Here is a 24333-nt window from a genome sequence, read left to right as displayed (position 1 = left end):
ATGCGTCACTGAGTGGCCCACCCTGGCAAGCACGTCCTCCCTGCCTCTGTGCAAACGCTCTGGCATCACACGCCAGCCAAACAGGAGCGTCTCCATTCTCATCCTGCTTCAGCTCAAGAACGGCAGAAACGGAGAGCGAGAAGGAAAAGGGGAGGGTTCGCACTGCCTCTTCGCTGTTCCCTGAGTCCATCGAGAGTTGGAACACCTGCTGCACTCTGGCTCTCTTTGCCCTGCGTCAGAATATTCCTCTTGCCCGCTGCAATGGGCACTCTGCCCCAGGAGCAGGCAGAAGGTAGATCTGGAGATCCCTGCCGTTTCCAACGACCAAACAGCAACAAAAGAGCTCACTGCACCCCACAAAATTAAGCTGCCAAAATGAAGAAAGATTGAGGTGGCCGTGAGTGGATCTTTGGAAAGGCCTGTGTGCTTTCTTCCATTAAGCTGGAGTGTGGCGCTGATAATGCCAAAGTTGCAGGTTCGATTCCTGCATATTCCTGTATTCCAGGGGATTGGACTAGATCAGTGTTGGCCAAGCTGTTTTGGGACTACAATTCCCATCATCCCTGACCACTGGTCCTCTTAGCTAGGGATGATGGTAGTTGTGGTCCAAAAACAGCTGGAGGGCCAAGTTTGGCCAACACTGGACTAGATGATTTGCAGGGTCCCTTCCAACTCTGCAATTCTATGATAATTATCTCCTTCTCTCTCACACACACATATGCTATCTCTAGATTCCTGGGCTCCAAATTCTTTAATATGAAGTGTATGTCTAAATCCTTAAGCCTCTTCCTCACTTCCACTGTGTATTCATAAGGGAATTGATGCTTTTGAATTATGGTGCTGGAGGAGACTCTTGAGAGTCCCATGGACTGCAAGAAGATCAAACCTCTCCATTCTGAAGGAAATCAGTCCTGAGTGCTCACTGGAAGGACAGATCCTGAAGCTGAGGCCCCAATACTTTGGCCACCTCATGAGAAGAGAAGACCCTGATGTTGGGAAAGATGGAAGGCACAAGGAGAAGGGGACGACAGAGGACGAGATGGTTGGACAGTGTTCACGAAGCTACCAGCATGAGTCTGACCAAACTGCGGGAGGCAGTGGAAGACAGGAGTGCCTGGCGTGCTCTGGTCCATGGGGTCACGAAGAGTTGGACACGACTAAACAACAACAAATGTCTTTTGCACAACTTCTAGTTGGAGGATCTCAGGGACTGAGTTAAAAAAAACAACACCCAACAAAGCAGATCTTGCAAGCCTGAAGTCTGCCCACTCCATCAAACATCATGCTTTTTGAAGACAAGCAGCAACTCTGCTACCAATCCCAAATGACTCTGGAGAGTTACACTTGCAGGAGTTACAGAGTCTGCTTAAAGCAGCAGTTCCCACTCCCTGACGTGCGAAGGGAGGCACTGTGGGTGGGCGAATGCGAACTTATCGGCGAGGATCAAATGATCACCCATCCACTGAATTTAGAGCCATCCCATCTTCCACATGCAGCGGCTCTCATGACTACATTTGTGGCGCTTGAAGCTGAGTTCGAGATCGAAAAGGGGAAACGGCAAACTAATCCCTTCTTTAAACAAACGGCAGAGGGTGCTTAATCCGAGTCATATGGATATGGAGACAAAAATAAACGCCAAGTGTGGTGCTGAAAATGAGAGATCGGCTCACAAAGTTCTAAGGAGAAAGGCTTCTTACTTATAGAGAGGGATGTCTGGCTCCTTCCCTTCTGTTCGGAGAGTTAAGCAGCATTGCTGGAGCTGGGATTTTGGATCGTTCCAGTCCTGGTTTAAAATGAATTCCTATAATGCAGAGAAATAACAGCAGGCTCCAATTAGAGGAGCAGGAAGAGGCTGGAAACAGGGTTAAAGACAGGAGTTTTGCCCCAAGTTAATGTTGTTGTTTTTTGAAGTTTATACCAAAGTACATGCATGCAACAGAAGGTAAAGGTAAAGGGACCCCTGACCATTAGGTCCAGTCATGTCCGACTCTGGGGTTGTGGCGTTCATCTCGCTTTCTTGGCCGAGGGAGCCGGCGTACAGCTTCCGGGTCATGTGGCCAGCATGACTAAGCCACTTCTGGCGAACCAGAGCAGTGCACGGAAACGCCGTTTACCTTCCCGCCGGAGTGGTACCTATTTATCTACTTGCACTTTGACGTGCTTTCGAACTGCTAGGTTGGCAGGAGCATGCAACAGAACAAAGGTTTTAATTATCATAAAGATGGGACTCTGTGGCAAACCCAGATTTGTTGCTGCGTTACGTACAAAACTCCAAGCTGTCCTACCTTTAGTCGTGGGAAAAAGCAGACATTCATGAAGGTGTGGACGTATTCCAAGTCCTTGTCTATGTACAGAGCAGCGATAAAGGCTGGAAGGGAGAAAAACCAAATATGCGAGTAATGTTATTCGCTGGGTAAAAAGAGTTTACACTTGCAGAGAATCTCTGGTGTTCTCAAGGTCTCTCACGGCAAATATTTCTGAGCTAAGAACCCGGGCTGCTCAGCTGCTTGAGTGCATCTTAAGGGGGGAAAGGTGACTTGGCAAACACAGTTTTTGACCACCTTGGGAACAAGGTGAAAAACATAACGAAGAGTTAGGAGGTCTGTTAAGGCCCCAAGCAGAGAGGGCACCCAAAAGGTGAGAGTCTCCAAAAGGGAAAAGAAAATGAAATAACAGAGGGCTGGACCACCAGTTGTCTGTATCATCAAATATCACGGGTGGAATGGGATTCAGTCTGTGAAATTGCATGTTTTGGGGCGAGCGGAAGGAACTCAGCCCAGTCCAGAAGCACATAAAAGGCTTAGGGAGGTCATGTTGTAGAGGGTGTGATTCTTCTAGCCACTTCAACAGCTGCGAGGGTCAACTGACCTCTTTTGGGGAAAAGGTTCCTAAGGGTTATAGTTCCACGAAAGTGTCTCTTGCTTTTAATTCCAAAGTGGGAGGTGTGGGCTGGCCACCGTGGAGCAATCTCATAGCAGTGTTGCATTGCCGCATGTCTAATCTGCCAACATACAGCTTCCATCTAATGTGGGATGAAGGCACGAGGCCACATCAACAAGTCTGCGGTCGACAAATAAGCACATCTGATGCTCAGAGCGGCACGCACCCCCCTCCACATGCTGGCTTGTTAAGTCGGGAATTGGTTATGTGAAGTAGGTCACATTCCCAACAGCCTCTCCCTCCTAAAAAAGGTAAAGGGACCCCTGACCATTAGGCCCCGTCGTGACTGACTCTGGGGTTGCAGCGCTCATCTCGCTTTATTGGCCAAGGGAGCCGGCGTACAGCTTCTGGCGTACATGTGGCCAGCATGACTAAGCCGCTTCTGGTGAACCAGAGCAGCGCATGGAAACGCTGTTTACCTTCCCACTGGAGTGGTACCTATTTATCTACTTGCACTTTGACGTGCTTTCAAACTGCTAGGTTGGCAGGAGCAGGGACCCAGCAAAGGGAGCTCACCCCGTTGCGGGGATTCGAACCGCCGAGCTTCTGATCGGCAAGTCCTAGGCTCAGTGGTTTAACCCACAGCGCCACCCGCGTCCTCTCCCTCCTTAAGACCCTTTAAAGTTGCATTACGCTATGGGCGTCCTTCGTACAGTTGAGCAGATGGTCGTTTAGGAAACGTTGTTCTAAACTCCTAAACTCCTACCCACTCAAACCTCTCTTGTACCTGCGATACATTGACGATATTTTTATCATCTGGACACATGGTCAACAGACCCTGGACACCTTTCACCAGAAATTTAATGATTTAATACCCCTCCCCACCTTCTCACTATATAGAAGGATCTGGCAACTTCTGTTTCAGTGTATCTGAAGAAGTGTGCATGCACACGAAAACTCATACCAAGAACTAACTTAGTTGGTCTTTAAGGTGCTACTGGAAGGAATTTTCCTAAGAACCCCATTCACTCTCTTCCCCAACCCCAGACCCACTAAATGCTTTAACTGGACAGATCCAAATTGCTCCTTAAAAGCAATTGCTCCTCTAAGAATTCCTTCCTTTCCTCATGCAGTTCACCACAGTTGGTTTAATAATAATAATAATAATAATAATAGACAATCTGGTCGTCCCCCCAGATGTTGCTGGACTATAAAACCTATCATCCATGGCCATTGCTAATCCTGGCAGAAGCTGATTGGTGTTGTATTCTATAAAATGTGGAGGACACCAGGTTGCCTATCCCTTCTCTAGTACAAGGACACTGAAGAGCAAATCCTGGGCTCTGCCTGTAACCTCTACTTGAGAAGGGCTGAAAACTGAGTCACTGAATTGTCAAAATCTGGACAAATTAATGAAGCATTCTGAAGAGCTGGGGACAGAGTCTGGACTTCTAAATCCTGTGGTTTAGCCAGCAGACTATAACTTCTAAGAAATAAATCTCTGCAAAGTATACACTCCCAGTGCTTCGGATATCAATCACGATTGTTTGTGAACAACTTCCATTTACTAAAAGGATTTGGCAAGAGACACGGGACCTGCTCAACTCACAAAATGTATTAAAATGCTCTGGATAGAGATTAACTTCCTTGGCCCGTTATTTATTGCCACTTCACTTGCACTGGAAGCAGAACCTTAAAAAAACAAATAAACTTTTCAAAAAAATTAGCTGAAAGGGGATTTAAACTTCACTATGGGGGTTTACGTTACCGTACCTTCAGAAGCAATGCCATTTATGAAACTGCAAATTGACTGTATTTAAAATAAAATAATAAAGAACTATTTCCCCTTTATTTCTGTACTTGCAAAGGGGCACCTAAAAGCAGGTGTTACTGAATGTTTGCTGTTCCGCCGCATGCTATGTAATGCTCATGATCTCTTTAAGATGGGGATAACCCAACATGGTGCCTGCACTCCAGGTGTTGAACTACAACTTCCAGCGCCCCAACCATTGGATATTCTGGCTAAGACTAATGGGAATTGTAGTCCAGCAACATCTGGGGAGCACCATGTTGGTTGCCCATCTTAAGAGATCAAGAAAAGGTGGCAGAATCACATGTTCCCTCTCTCCAATCCTCCTTCCCTCTGGTGCAAACTCCTGCACAGCCCTTCCCCAATGCGGTTTGCTATGGCCAAAGTTAATAGTAAAGATAATGATAATAATAATAATTATTATTATTTATACCCCGCCCATCTGCCTGGGTTTCCCCAGCCACTCTGGGAGGCTCCCAACAGAATATTAAAAACACAATCAAACATCAAACATTAAAACCCCCATAAACAGGGCTGCCTTCAGATGTCTTCTAAAAGTCAGATAGTTGTTTATTTCCTTGACATCTGATGGGAGGGGGTTCCATAGGGTGGGCGCCACTACCTAGAAGGCCCTCTGCCTGGTTCCCTGTAATCTCACTTCTCGCAGTGAGGGAACTGCCATAAGCCCTCGGAGCTGGACCTCAGTGTCCGGGCTGAACAATGGGGGTGGAGACGCTCCTTCAGGTATACTGGGCTGAGGCCATTTAGGGCTTTAAAGGTCAGCACCAACACTTTGAATTATGCTCGGAAATGTACTGGGAGCCAATGTAGGCACCAACATTGAATAACAGGTGCCGTAACTTGATGAATTGATTAAATGTAAGTAAGTGAACAAATACACGCCAATACCTCAATAGACACACACAGCTCAATATACCTTTTGGGGAACGCAAAAGAAATGCAACAGAACCACAGTTTAAAGAAACAAAATCTCCCTCCAAGCTGCACCTTGAACTAACGCCATGTGCATTCTTGATGGATTCCAGAATCCACCAAACCCACTTGGTGTTTTTTGGGGTTTTCTTTGTTTTTTTTAAAAAACCCAGTATCTCTTATGGCACAGAACCTTGCCTAAGGACTTTCTCACTTCTGCTATCTGCTGTCCCCTTTAGCGTCACCCCTGATTTGCTTTGGGAGGAAACAGAAGATGGTGGTACTCACATTCCAAAAGATCCGCCAGCGTCTTCGTCCGCAAGGCCACGGGGCGCTTGGTTTTGTCGTTTGTAATGGCGAACTCCTGCATGCCCAGTTCTTCGGCGACTTTGGCCTGCGTTCTGTTGTTGACCAGGGAGCTCCGCAACAGCTACCGACACAACAGAGAGCGCTTAGGTAAGAACATCCCCAAAATTCTTGGGAGGAACCATTTCCCCAGCCGTTGCTTGGCAAAACAGAAGAAACCGAGTGACCTCTGCTAGATTTTGTTCCTACGCCAAGTTGCCGCTCATGCTAACCACTTAATACCAGGGACCTTCTCCTGATGCTGATCTGTATGACTCACGTGGTCAACTGCTTGGTCCCTCAGCCCCAAAGTGACGCAGGAGAATAGTTTCTCCTTCTCTCCCCCTCCCGGCTGCGCCAAGTTCCTGCCGATCAATTGGCTGCTTTCAAATGGGAGCAAGGGGTCCATGTTGCTCTAATCTTTTTTGGTAATAATAATAATAAATTTTATTTATACCCCGCCCTCCCCAGCCAAGACCAGGCTCAGGGCAGCTAACAAGCAATAATAAAAACAAGTTGATTGAAATGTAACTTAAAAAAGCAAGATTAAAATACAACATTAAAACATTAAAATGCAGCCTCATCACAGGAGGAGAAAGGAAAAAAAGAAAGAAAGAGGGGAAGGGAGTCAAATTGATTCTAAGCCAAAGGCCAGGCAGAACAACTCTGTCTTACAGGCCCTGTGGAAAGAAATCAGATCCCGCAGGGCCCTGGTCTCACGAGACAGAGCGTTCCACCAGGCTGGAGCCAGTGTTGAAAAGGCCCTGGCTCTGGTTGAGGCTAATCTAACTTCCTTAGGGCCCGGGACCTCTAGGGTGTTGCTATTTATGGACCTTAAGGTCCTCCGTGGGGCATACCGGGAGAGGCAGTCCCGTAGGTACAAGGGTCCTGCTACAAGAATCTGGAGATCACTGGAGCACCGGGCAAGATTAGTAGGTAAGCATGACTTGCTGCAGCCCTTATTCAAGAAACCTGGGGTGGCTGAGTAGTCAGAGGAAGAGCTCAACAAAGGCATTTTCGGTGGGAATAGTAGATGGGTGTCAAAAGAGGTTTCTCACCTGGGCACTTAGGATGACACCATATAAAGAAGACACCTGGTGAGGAACCTACTAGAACAGGACTAAGAACATGGGTGAGAGGGAACAGCCAATGTGATCTGAGTGTTCAATTAATTGCATGGTATATATTGCATTATAGCCTACCTCACAGTACAGCCTACCTGGAGTACAGAGGAGGGACCACCATGTTGTTCTGAGCTTCTTAGAGGGAGGGCTGTATGGAAACCAGATTGATGTTCGGTGGGGTGGGGATCCAAAAGTGATCCACTACCGCCTCATTTTGGGGAGGAGGGGTTTAGACACAGCTGCATGCTTTGCGTGCAGAAGGTTCCAGGTTCAGTCCCCATTAGGGCTGGGAAATCCCATGTCGGAAAACACAGACTGAAGCCGCCAATCAAAGTTGGCGATGCTGAGATGGATGGACCTGGCTTGACCTAACGCAGCTTCTCGTGACTCTACGGCTCCCCTTACAGAGCAGGAGCGACGGAAGGCGTCTCAGAAAGATGTCTATGACAAAAGTGTCTCTCGCCAAATGCTAACGAACTGAGAAAATGACTATGAATTGAAAGTGAGGACAATAGATGTACCTTTCCCTTTTGATCTGTTTGCTTTCTAACACACACAAAAACTTTAATAAAAACTAATAAGAAAGAGGCATGCAAAACACACCAAAGTGGTTCAGATGTAACACCAAAACATGGGTTAGGGTTACATAAATGGTACCCAACGTGTTGTGTAAGGTAAAAAGGCAAAGGACCTCTGGACTATGGGGTGCGGCACTCATTTCTGCTTTCAGGCCAAGGGAGCCAGCAGAAAGCTTTCCAGGTCATGGGCCAGAATGACTAAACCGCTTCTGGCACAACGGTCCACCATTACGACTGCCAGAGGACACGGAAATGCCATTTACCTTCCTGCCGAAGTGGTACCTATTTATCTACTTGCACTGGTGTGCTTTCGAACTGCTAGGTTGGCAGGAGCTGGGACAGAGCAACGGGAGCTCACCCCGTCGTGTGGATTTGAATCGCCGACCTTCCGATCGGCAAGCCAAAGAGGTTCAGTGGTTTAGACGACAGCGCCACCCGCATCCCTGAAATGTTGGGTGCTCCTTCCTGACCAGAGCACACAGCTATCCTCTCCCTCCTTTCCTAGCTTGAGGCAATCTGTAGTTTATCATTTGGTCCAAACTGGCAAGCCACGGTTTGTGCTTATCCTAAGATTATACTACAATTTGTCTTAGGTCAGAAGCACCCGACTCGTGTCCAGCTTCCTGTTGAAGCAAGCTAATGGGCAGAAAATATGCCAAGCTCAATTTCTCTTGCCGACAGAAGTTTGCTCTTGCTTCCACTGTGCATACAAAGCAGAGAGAGCTCCTGTGTAACTCGCTAATGATGGAGGTGCCTAAGGTGCTGCTTACATATAATCCTCTCCAATTGTCTAAAGGATGCTGCAAGAGCCGCGGTAACAGGCGGTCGATTTATCGCTCTCATCCTGGATCCGTGAATATTACTACGGCTTCAGCCAATTTAACGTAAATAGACTTGGCAACATATAATCCTCTCACACCGGTCAAAGCGAGCTGGTCCCCAATGTGTCCGTCGCAGGAGGACTGCAGTGTTAATTGTCAAAAAATGCAGCCACCTGTGGCGACGAAGAATTAAGTACTATGAGAATCGAGAGCCGGTTGACAGGAAGAGAGGAGCCCAGCGCTTTAATTAACAGCAGCCACTTTCCAAAAGAACAAGCACGCAACTTATTGTTGGGGCAACGTCCGCAGCAAACCAGTGGCTCGGAAAGCAGAACCTAATGCAATTTGCATAGGATGCGAAGGCTGGGTGAACAGCTGAGGTGAAATTTCTGTGAAAGATGGAACGATACGGGCGGGGGCTGGCAGAGCACGAGAGCGGCGCGAAACGAAACGTTAAGGCGCGCCCGAAACATAAAAGCAACTTTTGAAAGCTTATTTCAGTCTGATCAGATGAAAGGGAGCTCGGGAGAGGGGGCAGGCCCGCTGATAAGGAAATTTAACATGTCATATTTATTCATCAGAAGACAGAAGGGAGACAGGCTCAAATTATGCTTAAGAGAAGGTCTCGGGCAGAAGGCAGAGGAAGGGGACCGAGGGAGAAAGCGGTGTGGAGGGAAAACGCGCTCGCTGCTTAAAACGTAACTTTGGTTAAACATTAAAATGCCCTGCCACTTCAGCAGCAAGTTCAAAGAGCACTCGGGTCTTTGAAATCAGGGGTTAGCCTTCCTCGGAGCTACTGGCCAAGTGGAAATATGCAGAAGAGAGCAAAGGAGAGGGGGGATTGGAAGGGATGGACAGCATAAAGTCAAAACTGGATCTTCTTTGTGCTGCAGAACTCTTAAAAAAAAAGATTTGGTTGCATTCGGAAAGAAATTTATAGGAGAGGCTTCTCCTTCTGGCTAGCACAAAGGCGAATGATATAGGATCATTATATGTAAATAAAAGCGAGTTTCCTGGATTGTAGTCGCACTCCAGTTAGGGTATATCAAAATGGCGCCCTAACGATGCAGAAACTCAGATGTATAAGCTTGGCACCAAAGGATTCCTTAAACTGGGGTTACAGTTGCCCAAACAAAATGCCTGGTTGCCATTTTGGGGCAAAGCAGCTCAAAAGTCGTGTTTTCCAAGACAATCTTTGGGTTCCTTAAATTCATCCTGATTGCGCAGATAACATATAACCGATAGGATTCTACAGGGTGAGGTATCAGTGTGTGAAAAAAGTCGAGATCCAAGGGCATGCATCTCCAGATGATGGAGGCGACTAGTGCCCTCCTGGCCCCCGGGCATCTTCGCTTGGTCGCAAGTGGCCGATAGCCAGGTGAAAATGCGCCTGGCGAATTTTGAATGCTGCAACCACAGACGACCTTTTTCTTTCTGGCAATGCACAGGCACTGACGGAATGATATCATTTCTAGACTGAGCACTGAGATGTAGTTAGCTGTGTTTCGTCTTATCTCTTTGATTTGCCCTCGCTGAGCTGGATGAATCCCTAGCTGGAATTAAGATTGCCGGGAGAAATATCAACAACCTCAGATATGCAGATGACACAACCTTGATGACAGAAAGTGAGGAGGAATCAAAGAACCTTTTAATGAGGGTGAAAGAGGAGAGTGCAAAATATGGTCTAAAGCTCAACATCAAAAAAACAAAGATCATGGCCACTGGGCCCATCACCTCCAGGCAAATAGAAGGGGAAGAAATGGAGGCAGTGAAAGATTTTACTTTCTTGGGCTCCATGATCACTGCAGATGGTGACAGCAGCCACAAAATTAAAAGACACCTGCTTCTTGGGAGAAAAGCAATGACAAACCTAGACAGCATCTTAAAAAGCAGACACATCACCTTGCCAACAAAGGTCCATATAGTTAAAGCTATGGTTTTCCCAGTAGTGATGTATGGAAGTGAGAGCTGGACCATAAGGAAGGCTGATCGCCGAAGAATTGATGCTTTTGAATTATGGTGGTGGAGGAGACTCTTGAGAGTCCCATGGACTGCAAGAAGATCAAACCTATCCATTCTGAAGGAAATCAGCCCTGAGTGCTCACTGGAAGGACAGATCCTGAAGCTGAGGCTCCAATACTTTGGCCACCTCATGAAAAGAGAAGACTCCCTGGAAAAGACCCTGGTGTTGGGAAAGACGGAGGGCACAAGGAGAAGGGAACGACAGAGGACGAGATGGTTGGACAGTGTTCTCGAAGCTACCAGCATGAGTTTGACCAAACTGCGGGAGGCAGTGGAAGACAGGAATGCCTGGCGTGCTCTGGTCCATGAGGTCACGAAGAGTCGGACACAACTAAGCGACTAAACAACAACAAATAACAATGGTACTTATTCGAAGATTGGTTTGACGTGGTTTTAAGCGGCTTATCATGCCGTGCCCTGGGACCACGTGTGATGGGGGGGGGCAGAAGCATGAGTAGGAAAGCCTTTCTATGGTGGGAGGTATTCGGCTAGGGTAGAAGGATTGATTGTAAAGGGCTCCTGTTCAGTTCTATGGGGCAAGGTAAGCAAGTTGCAATAAATGTCTAGTTGAACAGTCGAGAGACCACCCAACACTTGCGTGTTACCGAAACGAAGCAGCTATTCTTAAAAAGAAAGGCAAACTTGATTTGTTTGTTGCTTTGAGATACCTATTAGCCCTGAAACTGCTCCCCCAAAAGCATTCCTACAGACCCCATGTTCATAGCATCTGTCTACCCCAAGTGCTTGCTAATGAAACAAGCGCTACTTGTAGTTTTGAGGTGGAACAAGTTAATCGCGGCGGTTATTAAAGCTATTGACCTGCTTTAAAGGAGAGAAGATATCATGCCTGGGTGGCAAGAATCAAAACTTCGTTGATCGCGGCTGGATTCACATCTTCAAATTAACAGAACCTTATTAAGAGCAGGCTGCGCGCTGAGGTTGTGGATCTTCATTAAGCCCAGAATAAATCACTCGCTGCTTCTGCAATTCCTTCTCTTTTTCCCCCTGCCCTCTGTCTCTCCTGTCCCCTCTGACTTGTCAAGTTCTGCTCCCGGAGAAGAGTGACAGGTGGCAATCTCACCGTTAGGTGGCCTTCATGATGATCGGGGAAATGTATGAATAAATATTCCGTGGCCACTAGCTGCATTATGGAATCTCCCAAGAATTCCATCCTCTGATTGTGGCCCCTGAAACAGAAAGAGGTAGAAATCAATAAAGTTGAAAAGATAGAAAAACAAGCCTTTCCTCGCTATAGAACTACATGTGTGTTGGGCTCGCTTTGGCGGCACATAAGCTAAAATTGGAACGATTTAGCATGGCTCCTGCGCAAGGCATTTAAAGAGGAGTGGGAATTTTTTGTCGAGCATATGGGAAACAATTGTGTACAGTTGAAAACACTGGCAGTGTTAAAGTAAAATTGACAGTATAATAAGTATTGAAGATAGGAGAACAGAACTAGATGGATATATCAAAATATGCAGGAATGGTGGGAAAGTGAAATGAACGTTGGAAGGGGAGGGAAGTCAATAAATGTATGGTAAAATAAAAAATGTTTAATTTGTGATATAAAATTTGAAAATGCAAAAAAAATATTTATAATGTACAATATATAAAAGTATACATAATTATTATAATTATATTACATTTAATAATATCCTAATAATAATATTAGAATAATATCACAGTCGTACCTTGGAGGTCGAATGGAATCCCTTCCAGAAGTCTGTTTGACTTCCAAAACGTTCGGAAACTGGGGCGCAACTTCCGATTGGCTGCAGGAAGCACCTGCAGCCAATCGGAAGCCACAGAAGCCACATCAGATGTTCGGGTTCCGAAGAACGTTCACAACCGGAACACTCACTTCTGGGTTTGTGGCGTTAGGGAGCCAAAACGTTCAACTCGCAAGGCGTTCGGGATCCAAGGTACGACTGTATAATTATATTATATATACATTACCTATAAAAAGAACCGCATGTGTCCCCATACTGTATTTCTACAATATTTTTGTCCTCGTAGATCACCATTCCTATCGCCCAACATTACTTGTGAGGGTCTCATAGTGGTTTCCCTCGCATTTTATTAGATCTCTGACCTTCCCGTCTCCACAAAAACTGGAGTCTCCCCACTTCAGGAAGCCACCCCCCAACTCATAGAGGGTGACAAGGATGAAGACTTGAGGGAAGAGAGAGAACTGGTCCATTTGCTGGCACAGCTCCTTCCTCGGGAGTTTGACCGCCTTGTTCTGCGCTTCTGGGCAGCGCTTCTGGGCAGCGTGTTACAGCTATCCAGTCACAGAATGTGTCACAGGTCAATTTCTGGAGCACAGGAGATGTCTCAATCAGCTGTCGGTCAGTATTGGACTCTTGTAGCTGTAAAGAGTCCAGTCACGATGTTGGTCTACCGTGGTCTGGCGATCCCTATCCAGGAGCATCCATAGCTGGCAAACCGGACAAAGCTGCCTGTTCGGAAGAGAATGCCTGAGATCCATTTTAAAACTTTGCAATGCATTTTCCAGGCAGTGGCGTAGCGTGGGTTGTCAGCACCCGGGGCAAGGCAAGTAATTTGCACCCCCTAACCCGTGGATTTGCGCCCCCTAACCCTAACCCCCCAGATGTTGCGCCCGGTGCGGCCCCCCCTGCACCCCCCACGCTACGCCACTGTCTCCAGGCCTATTTTACAGTTTAGTTTTCTGTATTTTAATTTTTGCTGGTTGCTGTAACTGTTCTCTCTGTTTCATACACCGTATTTATTCGGGTGCAATGCGCACCTTTTGGGGGGGGCAAATTACACCGCAGAAATTAGAGCGTGCATGAGATTTGATGGCGCCAATCAATACTTTTCTGGGGTTTCAAGGTTTTGAAATTTGAGGTTGCCCTTAAGATTTGATGGCGCATTAGATTCATGTAAATACGGTACGTTCTAAAATGAAATAATCATAAACTTTACTGGGGGGGGGGGAGAGAGAGAGAGAAAGAAACGCCCAACAAACTCACAGGGTCAGGTGGTTAAATCCGACAGTTCTCAAAGTGAAAGCCCGGGCCAGAAGCCGAACGTGAGTGAAAATTACTCCGATGGCTTCCTCGAACTCGGTCAATTTCTGGAGCACAGGAGATGTCTCAATCAGCTGTCGGTCAGTATTGGACTCTTGCAGCTGTAAAGAAATATGAACGCAGAGAACAGCGTGAACTTAGAAGAAAGATTTAAGGCCCAATTTAGGAAGCTGGAGCTAACAAAATAATGAACACTGTGATTTTTACTTTGCATATGACCGAGAAGAAATGGGGCCGAAACACAACAAAGCAGATTTTCAGTGGCTACTGAACATTACCTTAATAAAGCCTGGACCACAATTTTATTTTTTAACAGGTTGAAAGGCAGCAGATAACTCTGAAGCAAAAAGATCAACGTCACTGGGGCCTTTGAGCTCTCTGGCCTTTCCTGCATACATTCAACAATGCTATTTTTTATTAGCTTTTCTCAGTGGATTGACTACACCTTTTGCTATTTTAGTGATTTTTTTATTTTAAGAAACTGGCCCTATTCATATTTTCTGTTGTCCCACTGTCCTGACAGCAATTGTATGCTGAGGATTAGAAGGATATAAACATAAATAATAATTTTTTAAACAAAAAGTCTTGATGCAAATGTTTCTTTTATATACAGTCATACCTTGGATCTCAAATGCCTTGGCTCCCGAACAAATCGGCTCCCGAACGACCGAAACCCAGAAGTGAGTGTTCCGGTTTTCAAACCATTTTCGGAAGCCCAACGTCCGAGCTTCCTGCAGCCAATCAGAAGCCGCCCTTTGGTTTCCGAACGTTTAGGAAGTCGAATGGACTTCCGCAACGGATTCCGTTCGACTTCCACGGTACGCCTGTGTATGTGTGTATAGCAAGTAACTTCAGTATTTCACTATCAACTCCTCCCCCTTCTTTCTCTAATTTAGTATTTTCAAATTAAATTATTTCAGCGAGAAGCTAGCAGGAATGCTTGCTAAATGATAATACAATGCTCATACTTTGGGGTTTTGCAGGAGCATAATTAACATTTTTGTCCCCGTTTGCTGAGAAGTAGCTTTTCTATGGGTGGATCCCGAGTACAGAGAATTCTTTCAGCCATCATTTAGATTGAGTTTTCGCAACGGGAAAAGGTAGAGGATTTCAACTTCTTTGTGGCCCTTTCACAACACTGATAAAGTCATATGTGGACCACCTACACAAGTAGTTTTGAACGGTGGGATTTCAGCATGAATCACTTACGGTGCATTTTCATGCCACTCATTCTCACAAAAATACTGAAAGTACTATTCGTTTCTAATACTATTTGGAGTTGGAGGAAGAGAGGCCACTGCCAGGGCTTAGAGATTTCCTGGCGACCTCCATAACATACCATATTTTTTGCTCTATAAGACGCACCAGACCACAAGACGCACCTAGTTTTTGGAGGAGGAAAACAAGAAAAAAAATATTCTGAATCTCAGAAGCCAGAACAGCAAGAGGGATCGCTGCGCAGTGAAAGCAGCAATCCCTCTTGCTGTTCTGGCTTCTGTGATAGCTGTGCAGCCTGCATTCACTCCTTAAGACTCACACACATTTCCCCTTACTTTTTAGGAGGGAAAAAGTGAGTCTTATAGAGTAAAAAATACAGTATGTGAAGGGGTTTATATAAAAAATATAAAAATATAAACATCAGATGCATTAGTTAACGGTGTTGTTAAATTTGAGATGATGTCACCCTTGCCATTATGCTCAATGAATAGGCATTCTTTTTTTTCTTTTTTTAATTTCACAACTTTAATTTCAACACTTGTACAAAAAAGCCACAAAGCCTTGTTTGCAAACACAGGGTTTGTTTTTTTTTGAGGGGGGGTGTTTCTGAAAAGGCCGCAAGTATTCTATAAAAATATGAACTGGGAAACCGGTTCTTTTGTGTAAGTTCTGAATCAAGCCACAGCATATCAGGAAAATCATATTTACACATATTTACAACGTAAGGCCAATGTTCCAACGTTGGGGGGGAAATCAAAATACGTCCCTCCCCTGGAGACCAGCTAGCTTTGGAAAGTGGAATGCAATTTCAGAGAGAAGAAGAAAACTATTTTCCTCCATTCCCCCCACAACTTCTTCGAAATGACCAGAATTTGGGGTCTGATCGGCATTCTTCCCAGGAAGCTTACTGTCCAAAGCAAGGATGACTTCAAACTAGGAATCCCTGTGGATCATTCACTACTAGGGCTGCTGTCCAGGGAGAGTACTGGATCCCAGGTTCACCTGGGAGAGTCACTCCACAGCCCAGAATGGCCCTGATGCTGAGAGGAATAAGGACGTAAGAAGCCGACCACGTGATGCTGTCTGCTAAAAATGCTCCCATTTTTGTTGTACTCTTCCACTTGGGGAGATTTTCTAGCAAGGAAGACGGTCTGGTTATTCCCCCCCCCCTTTTGCCACCAGACTATAAATCTGCCGCTCACCTGTCCTGTGTCTGCCACCCACCTGCCAAATTACTGCCTGCCGGTTGCCTGAGGCACTCTGAAGTCCCTGCCCCCCCCCTCGAGCCCGAGCTCTCGACAGTTATTAGCCACAAAAGAAATTCACAAAGGCCATGTGCCTGCTAGCCGTTCAGAGATGTCAGCGCAGCTGAATACAGCTAAAAAGGCATCCTTGGGAACGGGGGGCGGGGGGGGGAGATGAAGAAGAAAAGCACTCTGAAATTCCTTACGGAAAAGGGAGACACTTACTTGCAGAGGGTGCAGCGGATAATTAAGCCATACTTCCCGCAGGTCCTGCAAACATCGAGAGACGCTTTTAAAGCTCACGGGAGCCGTTTAACAAATTCCACATTGCTAAATAAAATGTCATTCTGCGAAGTACTGAAATGGGTTCAGATGCTGACTCTGCTTTTTTTTTTTTGCGATTTCAATAGTGCCGGCAAGCTAATTTTTTTGAAAGCGGGCACTCTCTGCTCAAACTGCCTGTAGCGCATCCATTTAGTGCATATCCATTAGGTGGAAGGAGAAAACGAACACACACACAATTCTTGAACTATGTAACAGGTTACCTTCTCCCCTTCTCCCCCCCTTTTTTTTTTTTTTTTGCTTAAAAGTTTAGTAAAAAGGATAAGAGGATAAGAACCCCAGCCTGAAAGGGACATCTTACATCTGAAAGGGAGGGGAAAACTCAACACAAACCCAAAGAATATGACCACATAATACAGTAGGATTCTATTATACTCGAAGGCAGATGCATGCAGAAAACCAATTACATCTTAACACTTATGTTTCAGGGCTGGGATGCAGGCAGCTGAGTCAGTGAACAGCAGAAGCTGTGAGCCCTGGCAGGATCAGAGCCAGGGTAGAGCAGTGGTGAATTTTTTTTTAGTTGTTTAGTCGTGTCCGACTCTTCATGACCCCATGGACCAGAGCACTCCAGGCACTCCTGTCTTCCACTGCCTCCCGCAGTTTGGTCAAACTCATGTTAGTAGCTTCGAGAACACAAATTTTGAGAACAAAATTGTTAGGGGGCACCAAATTTCAACACCCGGTGCTGCCTCAATACAGCTGTGTGCTTCCAACACTGGGATCTGCTGGAAACATCTTCTGCATGTGAACCAGGAAGTGTCCTCTCCAGGCAACTGAACAACTCTTCTTTTCTTATATTCGTGCCTGCGATCTCTTGGGTGGCGCATGCGTGCTCTGTCCATTTACCTCCCTCCGATCCCCTGGGCTCTGGCAACCCATGCTACACCACTGGGGTAAAGGAGAAGAACTGTATGCATGTGTTGAGGAAGCCCAGGAAGGCCGGTTACCTGAAGAGTCTTGCCTCAACTGATCCATCTCCTTCTCCATGCCTTTTGCTTTTCACTTACAATAACTTTCACCTCCTCGACTTCCCCCAATCCTAGACACTTTCTACACCAAATGACCTTTAAGGTCCTTCACAGTTTGGGACCAGAATAGATCTGTTTGGAATTTTAGATCTTCTCTGGAACCCTTTCTCTGAGCATTCCCACTGAGTTAGGGGAGGGCAGGGCCTTTTTCAGTGTTGGCTCCCCAGCTGTGGAATGTCTTTCCCAGAGACGCTCACCTTGTGCCTGCCTTGGTGTCATCGGGTGCCACACAAAGGCCTTTTTATTCTCCCAAGCCCTTTAGCCTGTTTTTAGCCTCTGCAACACGGGTTCCTATGCTGTATTTATGTTGCTTTTTATTGTCGCTGAATATTAAATAGCTTTATTTCTGGTTCTGATCCCCCCCCCCGGTGATAACTCCATTATAAGTAAAGGTAAAGGGACCCCTGACCATTAGGTCCAGTCGTGGCCAACTCTGGGGTTGCGGCGCTCATCTTGCTTTATTGGCCAAGGGAGTCGGCGTACAGCTTCCAGGTCATGTGGCCAGCATGACTAAGCCGCTTCTGGCAAACCAGAGCTGCGCACAGAAACGCCGTTTACCTTCCCACCGGAGTGGTACCTATTTATCTACTTGCACTTTGACGTGCTTTCAAACTGCTAGGTTGGCAGGAGCAGGGACTGAACAACGGGAGCTCACCTGTTGCGGGGATTCGAACCGCCGACCTTCTGATCGGCAAGTCTTAGGCTCTGTGGTTTAGCCCACAGCGCCACCTGCGTCCCAACTCCATTATAGGGTGGCATTTAAATACTCTTCAGGGTTTTCCAAACTTGGCTTCCCAGTTGTTTTGGGACTACAACTCCCACCATCCCTGGGAGCTAAGGATAATGGGAATTGTAGTCCAACAGCAGCTGGAGACCCGAGTTCAGGAAACCCTGCTCTAACCAATTGAACGAATGACTGAATGGGTGTTTGCTGCGTCAAGTGGGGGAAAGAGGGATTATAAAATAAAAGCAGCGCATGGGGGGGGGGAGAGAAGGGACAAACACTCCCTGCGCTGCTTCTGAAAACCACCCTGCGCATCCCTGTTTTGCAGCAGAGCACACTTAAGGACAATAAAAAAAAATGCTGCTGCTATATAAAGGCAGAACGTTCTGAAAAGCAGGAAGCCTTCCCGTTTTCCTTTGAAACACTCCCTTTAATGAACCACAGCATAACTCAAATTGATTCTGTAAGCAAGAAGCGTGTCGGAAGGCGCAACGAGGCTATGGATAAAGTCATACCTTGCCGTTGAAAAGCAAGCGTCCGAAGAGCTGTTTGGCTTCCTCCAGGCTGCCCTCCAAGTAAACCGCCCCTGCGTGACAAAATTTGCCGTAAGATGCGCATTAACATTCAAGGGACTGCCGGTAACGCAAGCTGTGAGCCTGAGCCAGGAAGAAAGAAAATGCCTAGATGTTCTGGTGAGAGCAGGAGGACAGAATGAGATTATAATTATTGTTTCTTGAATTTATATACCGCCCTATACCCAGAGGTATAGAGAGAGGATCTTTTTTTTCTTTCTCTCTGGCAGGATCCACTGCTGGCTTGAGCCTTGTCTATAGTCATCAGACAAACCCTGACAGAATTACCCCCAATGGATTACCCCTCAAAAGAAAAAAAGGTTCTTCATACCTGCTGCAAAGGGAATATTTAAACAGCTCAAAAAATAACCAAAGACTAACCATTTTTAGCCGATCCTCTCTATCTCATCCCTATCCGCTGTTCCCTGTATCTCACCTCCCTGCTAACGAACCGTCCCCCTTAAGAAACAAAGGGATTTAGACCCAGACACACACATAAGAACGTACAGTGGTACCTCGGGTTAAGTACTTAATTCGTTCCAGAGGTCCATTCTTAACCTGAAACTGTTCTTAACCTGAAACACCACTTTAGCTAATGGGGCCTCCCGCTGCCGCCACGCGATTTCTTTTCTCATCCTGAAGCAAAGTTGTTAACCTGAGGTACTATTTCTGGGTTAGTGGAGTCTGTAACCTGAAGCGTATGTAACCTGAGGTACCACTGTACTTGAGTGGCACTTCCTTATTATTCAGTCCTGGTTTGTGAAAGTCTGCTGCTTTGCGACGACCCCTACAAATGCCAAACGAAATGCAAGCTTCCCTTTGCTTGGGGCCGACGCTCCACCACAGCCCCACGTAGCATGATGTATAGGTAAAGGTAAAGGGACCCCTGACCATTAGGTACAGTCGTGGCCGACTCTGGGATTGCAGCGCTCATCTCGCTTTATTGGCCGAGGGAGCCGGCGTACAGCTTTCGGGTCATGTGGCCAGCATGACTAAGTCGCTTCTGGCGAACCAGAGCAGCGCACAGAAACGCCGTTTACCTTCCCGCCAGAGCGGTACCTATTTATCTACTTGCACTTTGACGTGCTTTCGAACTGCTAGGTTGGCAGGAGCAGGGACTGAGCAACGGGAGCTCACCCCATCACAGGGATTCAAACCGCCGACCTTCTGATCGGCAAGTCCTAGGCTCATGATGCATACAATGACCAAAATTAAAATTAACAAACCACACACACACACACACACACACACACACACACATACACACGATGCCCTGGCTTCCCTTTGCCAAATAAATGGCAGCTAGCTCCTAGGAGACGGCCCTACCCTTCCTTGTCCCAAAAGCGCTGGAATTGTACCGCTCCCCCCTCCCACCCCCTTTATTTTTTTAAACGCTGAACATCAAAGCGTGTGTAAGAAGCGAAGCAGAGCTGGAAAGCACAGCTTCCCCCACCCACAACCCCCTTATCTTGATCTGATGAAACGCAATACAGCCCAAGGCACAACCCAAAGAGCTAGAATCTGTTTTCCAAGGCAAGGCAAAATGCATAAGGATGAGATTCAGGCGGTTCTGTTCTGCGTCATCCCATCGCTTGCGAGTTTTCTTTTCTTTTCCACCCCTCTTTCTCCTCGCCTCCCTTTTCCGCCAATTCCCTCTATCTCCTCTCCCTGCTGACTACCCGTCCCCTTGAGGAACAAAGGGATTTAGACTGATATTACCCTTGCTGGTACCTTTCCCGGGAAAATCAGAGGCTCACTATGTCAGGTTCCTATTGGAAGACCGGACAAATGCTAGAACATTAGCAGTGGCCAAGTTTTTATTGGTGGCTGCAAGAACCAATGATCCCTATCTTTAAATCTGAACAAAATGCATGTTTAACCTGGAGGTAGGCTGTCTGAATTGTGCATTGCTTTGTAACAATTTGTTGGGTCTCTGGACCGTAATAAAGATTGAATGATTGATTTAGACTAACAAGAGGTCCATAGAGCATCAAACTAGGAGGCCAAGACCAGAAGACCAGGTCCAAGTGGGTCCAGCTGCCGCTGCCATTATTACTTGCAAGGGCAAGGTGTGATGGGGACAGCCTCTTCCAAGACAGAGTGGGGGTACAGCAGCAGGCGCGCGGGTAGCCGATGGGGTGCCCTCTGGACGTCATTGGGCTACAACTCACATCATACCTGACCATTGGGCTACCTTGGTTGGGGCTGATGGGAACCTACCCAGACCCTGAGATCATCTTCTGAGGCCCTTCTTCATGTGCCTCCTCCTTGAGAGGTCCAGAAGAGGGTGGCAACATGAGACAGGGCCTTCTCTGCAGTGGCTCCCTGCCTGTGGAATACTCTCCCCAGGGAAGTTTGCCTGGCGCCTTCATTATATACCTTTAGGTGCCAGGCCTTTGGTTGACATTCTATGTGGCTTTTTTGAGGGGGGAGGGCTATCGGGTTGTTGTTTTAATTGTGATTACAGCGATACCTCAGGTTATATACGCTTCAGGTTACATACGCTTCAGGTTACAGACTCCGCTAACCCAGAAATAGTGCTTCAGGTTAAGAACTTTGCTTCAGGATGAGAACAGAAATCGTGCTCTGGCGGCGCAGCAGCAGCAGGAGGCCCCATTAGCTAAAGTGGTGCTTCAGGTTAAGAACTGTTTCAGGTTAAGTACGGACCTCTGGAACGAATTAAGTACTTAACCCGAGGTACCACTGTACGCATTTTGCAGTTTTACATCTTGATTTTATTCTGTGAACCGCCCTGAGACCTCTGGTTATTGGGCGGTATATATATTCAATGAATAAATATAACATGAAATTTAAAAATTGTACACCTCCTTGGAGAACACCATCATAGATGTCATCATCAGACACAACGAGCCCCTTTAGGAAGGCAGCAAGGCAAAGTATCATTTATCAATTGGCATTCGAAATATACAATAATAAGAGTACATTCATTTGTAAAAAAGGAATATACAACGGGATAGACAGGAAGTCCAAAGTGTTGGTACGTATATGATTTTGGAATAGTTTTTTGTCCTTGTTTCTTTTCTTTAGCTTTGTATACATGCTGAAAATTATATTATAATAAGCCTTGTGATGTAATATGATAATGCTTACCGATGTAACATAAGAATGTTAATAAATAAATAAAACATATACAGTGGTGCCTCGCAAGACGAAATTAATTCGTTCCGCGAGTTTTTTCGTCTAGCCAATTTTTCGTCTTGCGAAGCACGGTGTCGGAAAAGTTTTGGAAAAGCTTCAAAAATCACCAAAAACCTCAAAAAAGGCTACCACACTTCTATGAGTTGCTCCTCGAAGTCAAGTCGCAACTGTATTAACGGTGTTAAGAAAAAGGAAACAAACTTGCAAAAAACGCAAGACGTTTTCGAAGACGTTGCGAAGCAAGCCCATAGGGAAATTCGTCTTGCGAAGCAGCTCAAAAACCGCAAAACCCTTTCGTCTAGCGAGTTTTTCGTCTTGCGAGGCATTCGTCTTGCGGGACACCACTATATATAATAAATATAAATTAGCATTCGCCATTTATCAATTAGCATTTCTCCACCCTCACCCCACTCCCTTCATTATTCTGACTGCTTTCGAATCCCGGCGTGTTCACCCCCCCTTTCCACTATTTTAGGAGTAATTAATCCATTCCGTTTCTCCTTTCCTTTGTTGGTGACCAGGGTCCTCCCATTTCTCGACAACGCTGCAATGCTAATCTACCTCCCCCTCCTTGTGTGGCAGTCTTTCCTTCCTTGCACTTTATTAAACCGTCGCCCGGCAGTTAATAAAGCTGTCGTACTTAATGATTTTGCTATCTCTGATCGTTTTTCTTGTTTTGCTCTTATTGAAACATGGATTTCCCCATTAGATGATGCTACTCCTGTGGTTCCTTCATCCAATTCCTTCTTCATTTCCCCACTCGGCTTAACCAATTGGTTTTCAGCAGCGGATATGATAGGGTTTTTATTTCTCCCCTCCCATTTGTCTGTTTCTTCTATACTTGTACTTCTGTTTGTTTTTTAAAAAAAAATGGCACAATTCGGCTTTCTCCCTTTCAATCTCCACTTAGATGCCCTGCTTCTTTTTCCTCGCCTGCTGCCGACTCTCTTTCTCTAATCTTCAATACCTTTGATTCTCGCTGAATTACAGAATTGTGGAATTGGAAGGGACCCCGTAGGTCATCTAGCCCAACCCGCTGCAGTGGAGGAATCTCAACTAGATCATACATGACAGACACTACCCCACCCCTATTTTAAAAACTCCAAGGAAGGGAAGTCCACCATCTCTCTCTTTCTCTCTCTCTCGCAGGAGTCTGTTCCACTGTTGAACACTTGCCATCATAAAGTTCTTCCTGTTGTTTAGTCCGAATCTCCCTTCTTGCAACTTGAAGCCACTGTTTTGAGTCCTACCCTCCGGAGAAGGCTAAAACAACCTTGCTCCATCCTCCACATGACAGCCCTTTAGATACAGTGGTACCTCGGGTTAAGTACTTAATTCGTTTTGGAGGTCCGTTCTTAACCTGAAGCACCACTTTAGCCAATGGGGCCTCCCGCTGCCGCCGCACCGCCGGAGCACGATTTCTGTTCTCATCCTGAAGCAAAGTTCTTAACCTGAAGCACTATTTCTGGGTTAGCGGAGTCTGTAACCTGAAGCGTATGTAACCTGAAGCATATGTAACCCGAGGTGCCACTGTATTTGAAGATGGCTACCACTCCCCACTGAAAAGTTTTATTTCCTTCTTTCTTTCTTTCTTTCTGCTGCCGTTCCAGAAGATTTTGTCCTTAACTCCCAGCTATGTATTTACTTCTGTCGGACTCCCTTACTCGTTCCTTTAGTGCTCCTTTTTCAAGTCGGTAGCCTACAACTCTGTTTTCCCACTCCCAGCTTTTCTTTCCCAGTTTAAGATCTCTGCCTGCCTTTCAGCTGTTTCTTAATGAACGATGCCTGCTCCTTTTCTGAAACTGAATTCATTTAAAACTGAATTTTTGATTCATCCTTTGAGTTCTGGCTCTCATCTTTCCTCGTTATTGGTTCTGTCTCTATTTCTCCCGAAGAAGTAGGCACTGGAGGCTTCTTTTCGACTGAACTTCCTTGTCTTTTTGCTAGAGCTAATTCTCACTGGTCCCAACATTTAAGCATCTCCCAGCATTCCTTTATTTCCATTGCTACTACAAATACCTTGCTTACTTCTGTTACCGGAAAACACTTGGTCATCCTTTCTCATAACTTTGGCCACTCTCATTTATTTTAAATCCTGCCGCTCCTTTGCTTTTTACCAAGGGTTTTCATCACCTTCCTGGTCTAGCCTAAGGCCTACAGGGAAATGGAAGCCAATTTAAATTTCTTTTTGTGGATGTTTCCATGCTACGGCTCCGTCTCATCTTCCTGCTTCTCGTTCCTCTATACTCTTCCTTGTTCTTTATCTTCTAAAGGCACTTTACTCCTCATCAAACCCAAAATCTCAGCAGTTTCTCCTCACCTACGCTGTTTTTCTCGTTATTCTAGATCGTTGCAACGCTATCCCTCTTGTTGCTAGAACATCTCCATCAGATGTCATTTTTTAAATAGCTTTTTGAGTCAGGCGTGCTAACCTCTGGTCTTTATCCATTAGTTAATCCCCTCCCCTGTCACAGTTTCCC

General features: G+C 46.1%; 1 protein-coding gene across 2 annotated transcripts in view; it reads right to left on the bottom strand.

Moving 5' to 3' along the window:
* DROSHA (drosha ribonuclease III) overlaps positions 1 to 24333 on the bottom strand; it is a 79043-nt gene that overhangs the window by 10179 nt on the left and 44531 nt on the right. For both annotated transcript variants that reach the window (XM_083519043.1, XM_083519044.1), the window contains exons 23-29: positions 18638 to 18708; positions 16251 to 16295; positions 13507 to 13664; positions 11595 to 11700; positions 5912 to 6053; positions 2286 to 2368; positions 1698 to 1801 (exon numbers count right to left, since the gene is read on the bottom strand). In XM_083519043.1, coding sequence (XP_083375169.1) covers positions 1698 to 1801; positions 2286 to 2368; positions 5912 to 6053; positions 11595 to 11700; positions 13507 to 13664; positions 16251 to 16295; positions 18638 to 18708 — 709 coding nt within the window. The remainder of the gene's footprint in view (positions 1 to 1697; positions 1802 to 2285; positions 2369 to 5911; positions 6054 to 11594; positions 11701 to 13506; positions 13665 to 16250; positions 16296 to 18637; positions 18709 to 24333) is intronic.

Source organism: Podarcis liolepis (genome assembly GCF_965112155.1).
Source record: "Podarcis liolepis genome assembly, chromosome: 8".
Taxonomy (NCBI): Eukaryota; Metazoa; Chordata; class Lepidosauria; order Squamata; family Lacertidae; genus Podarcis; species Podarcis liolepis.
This window is presented reverse-complemented; position numbering and strand designations above follow the sequence as displayed.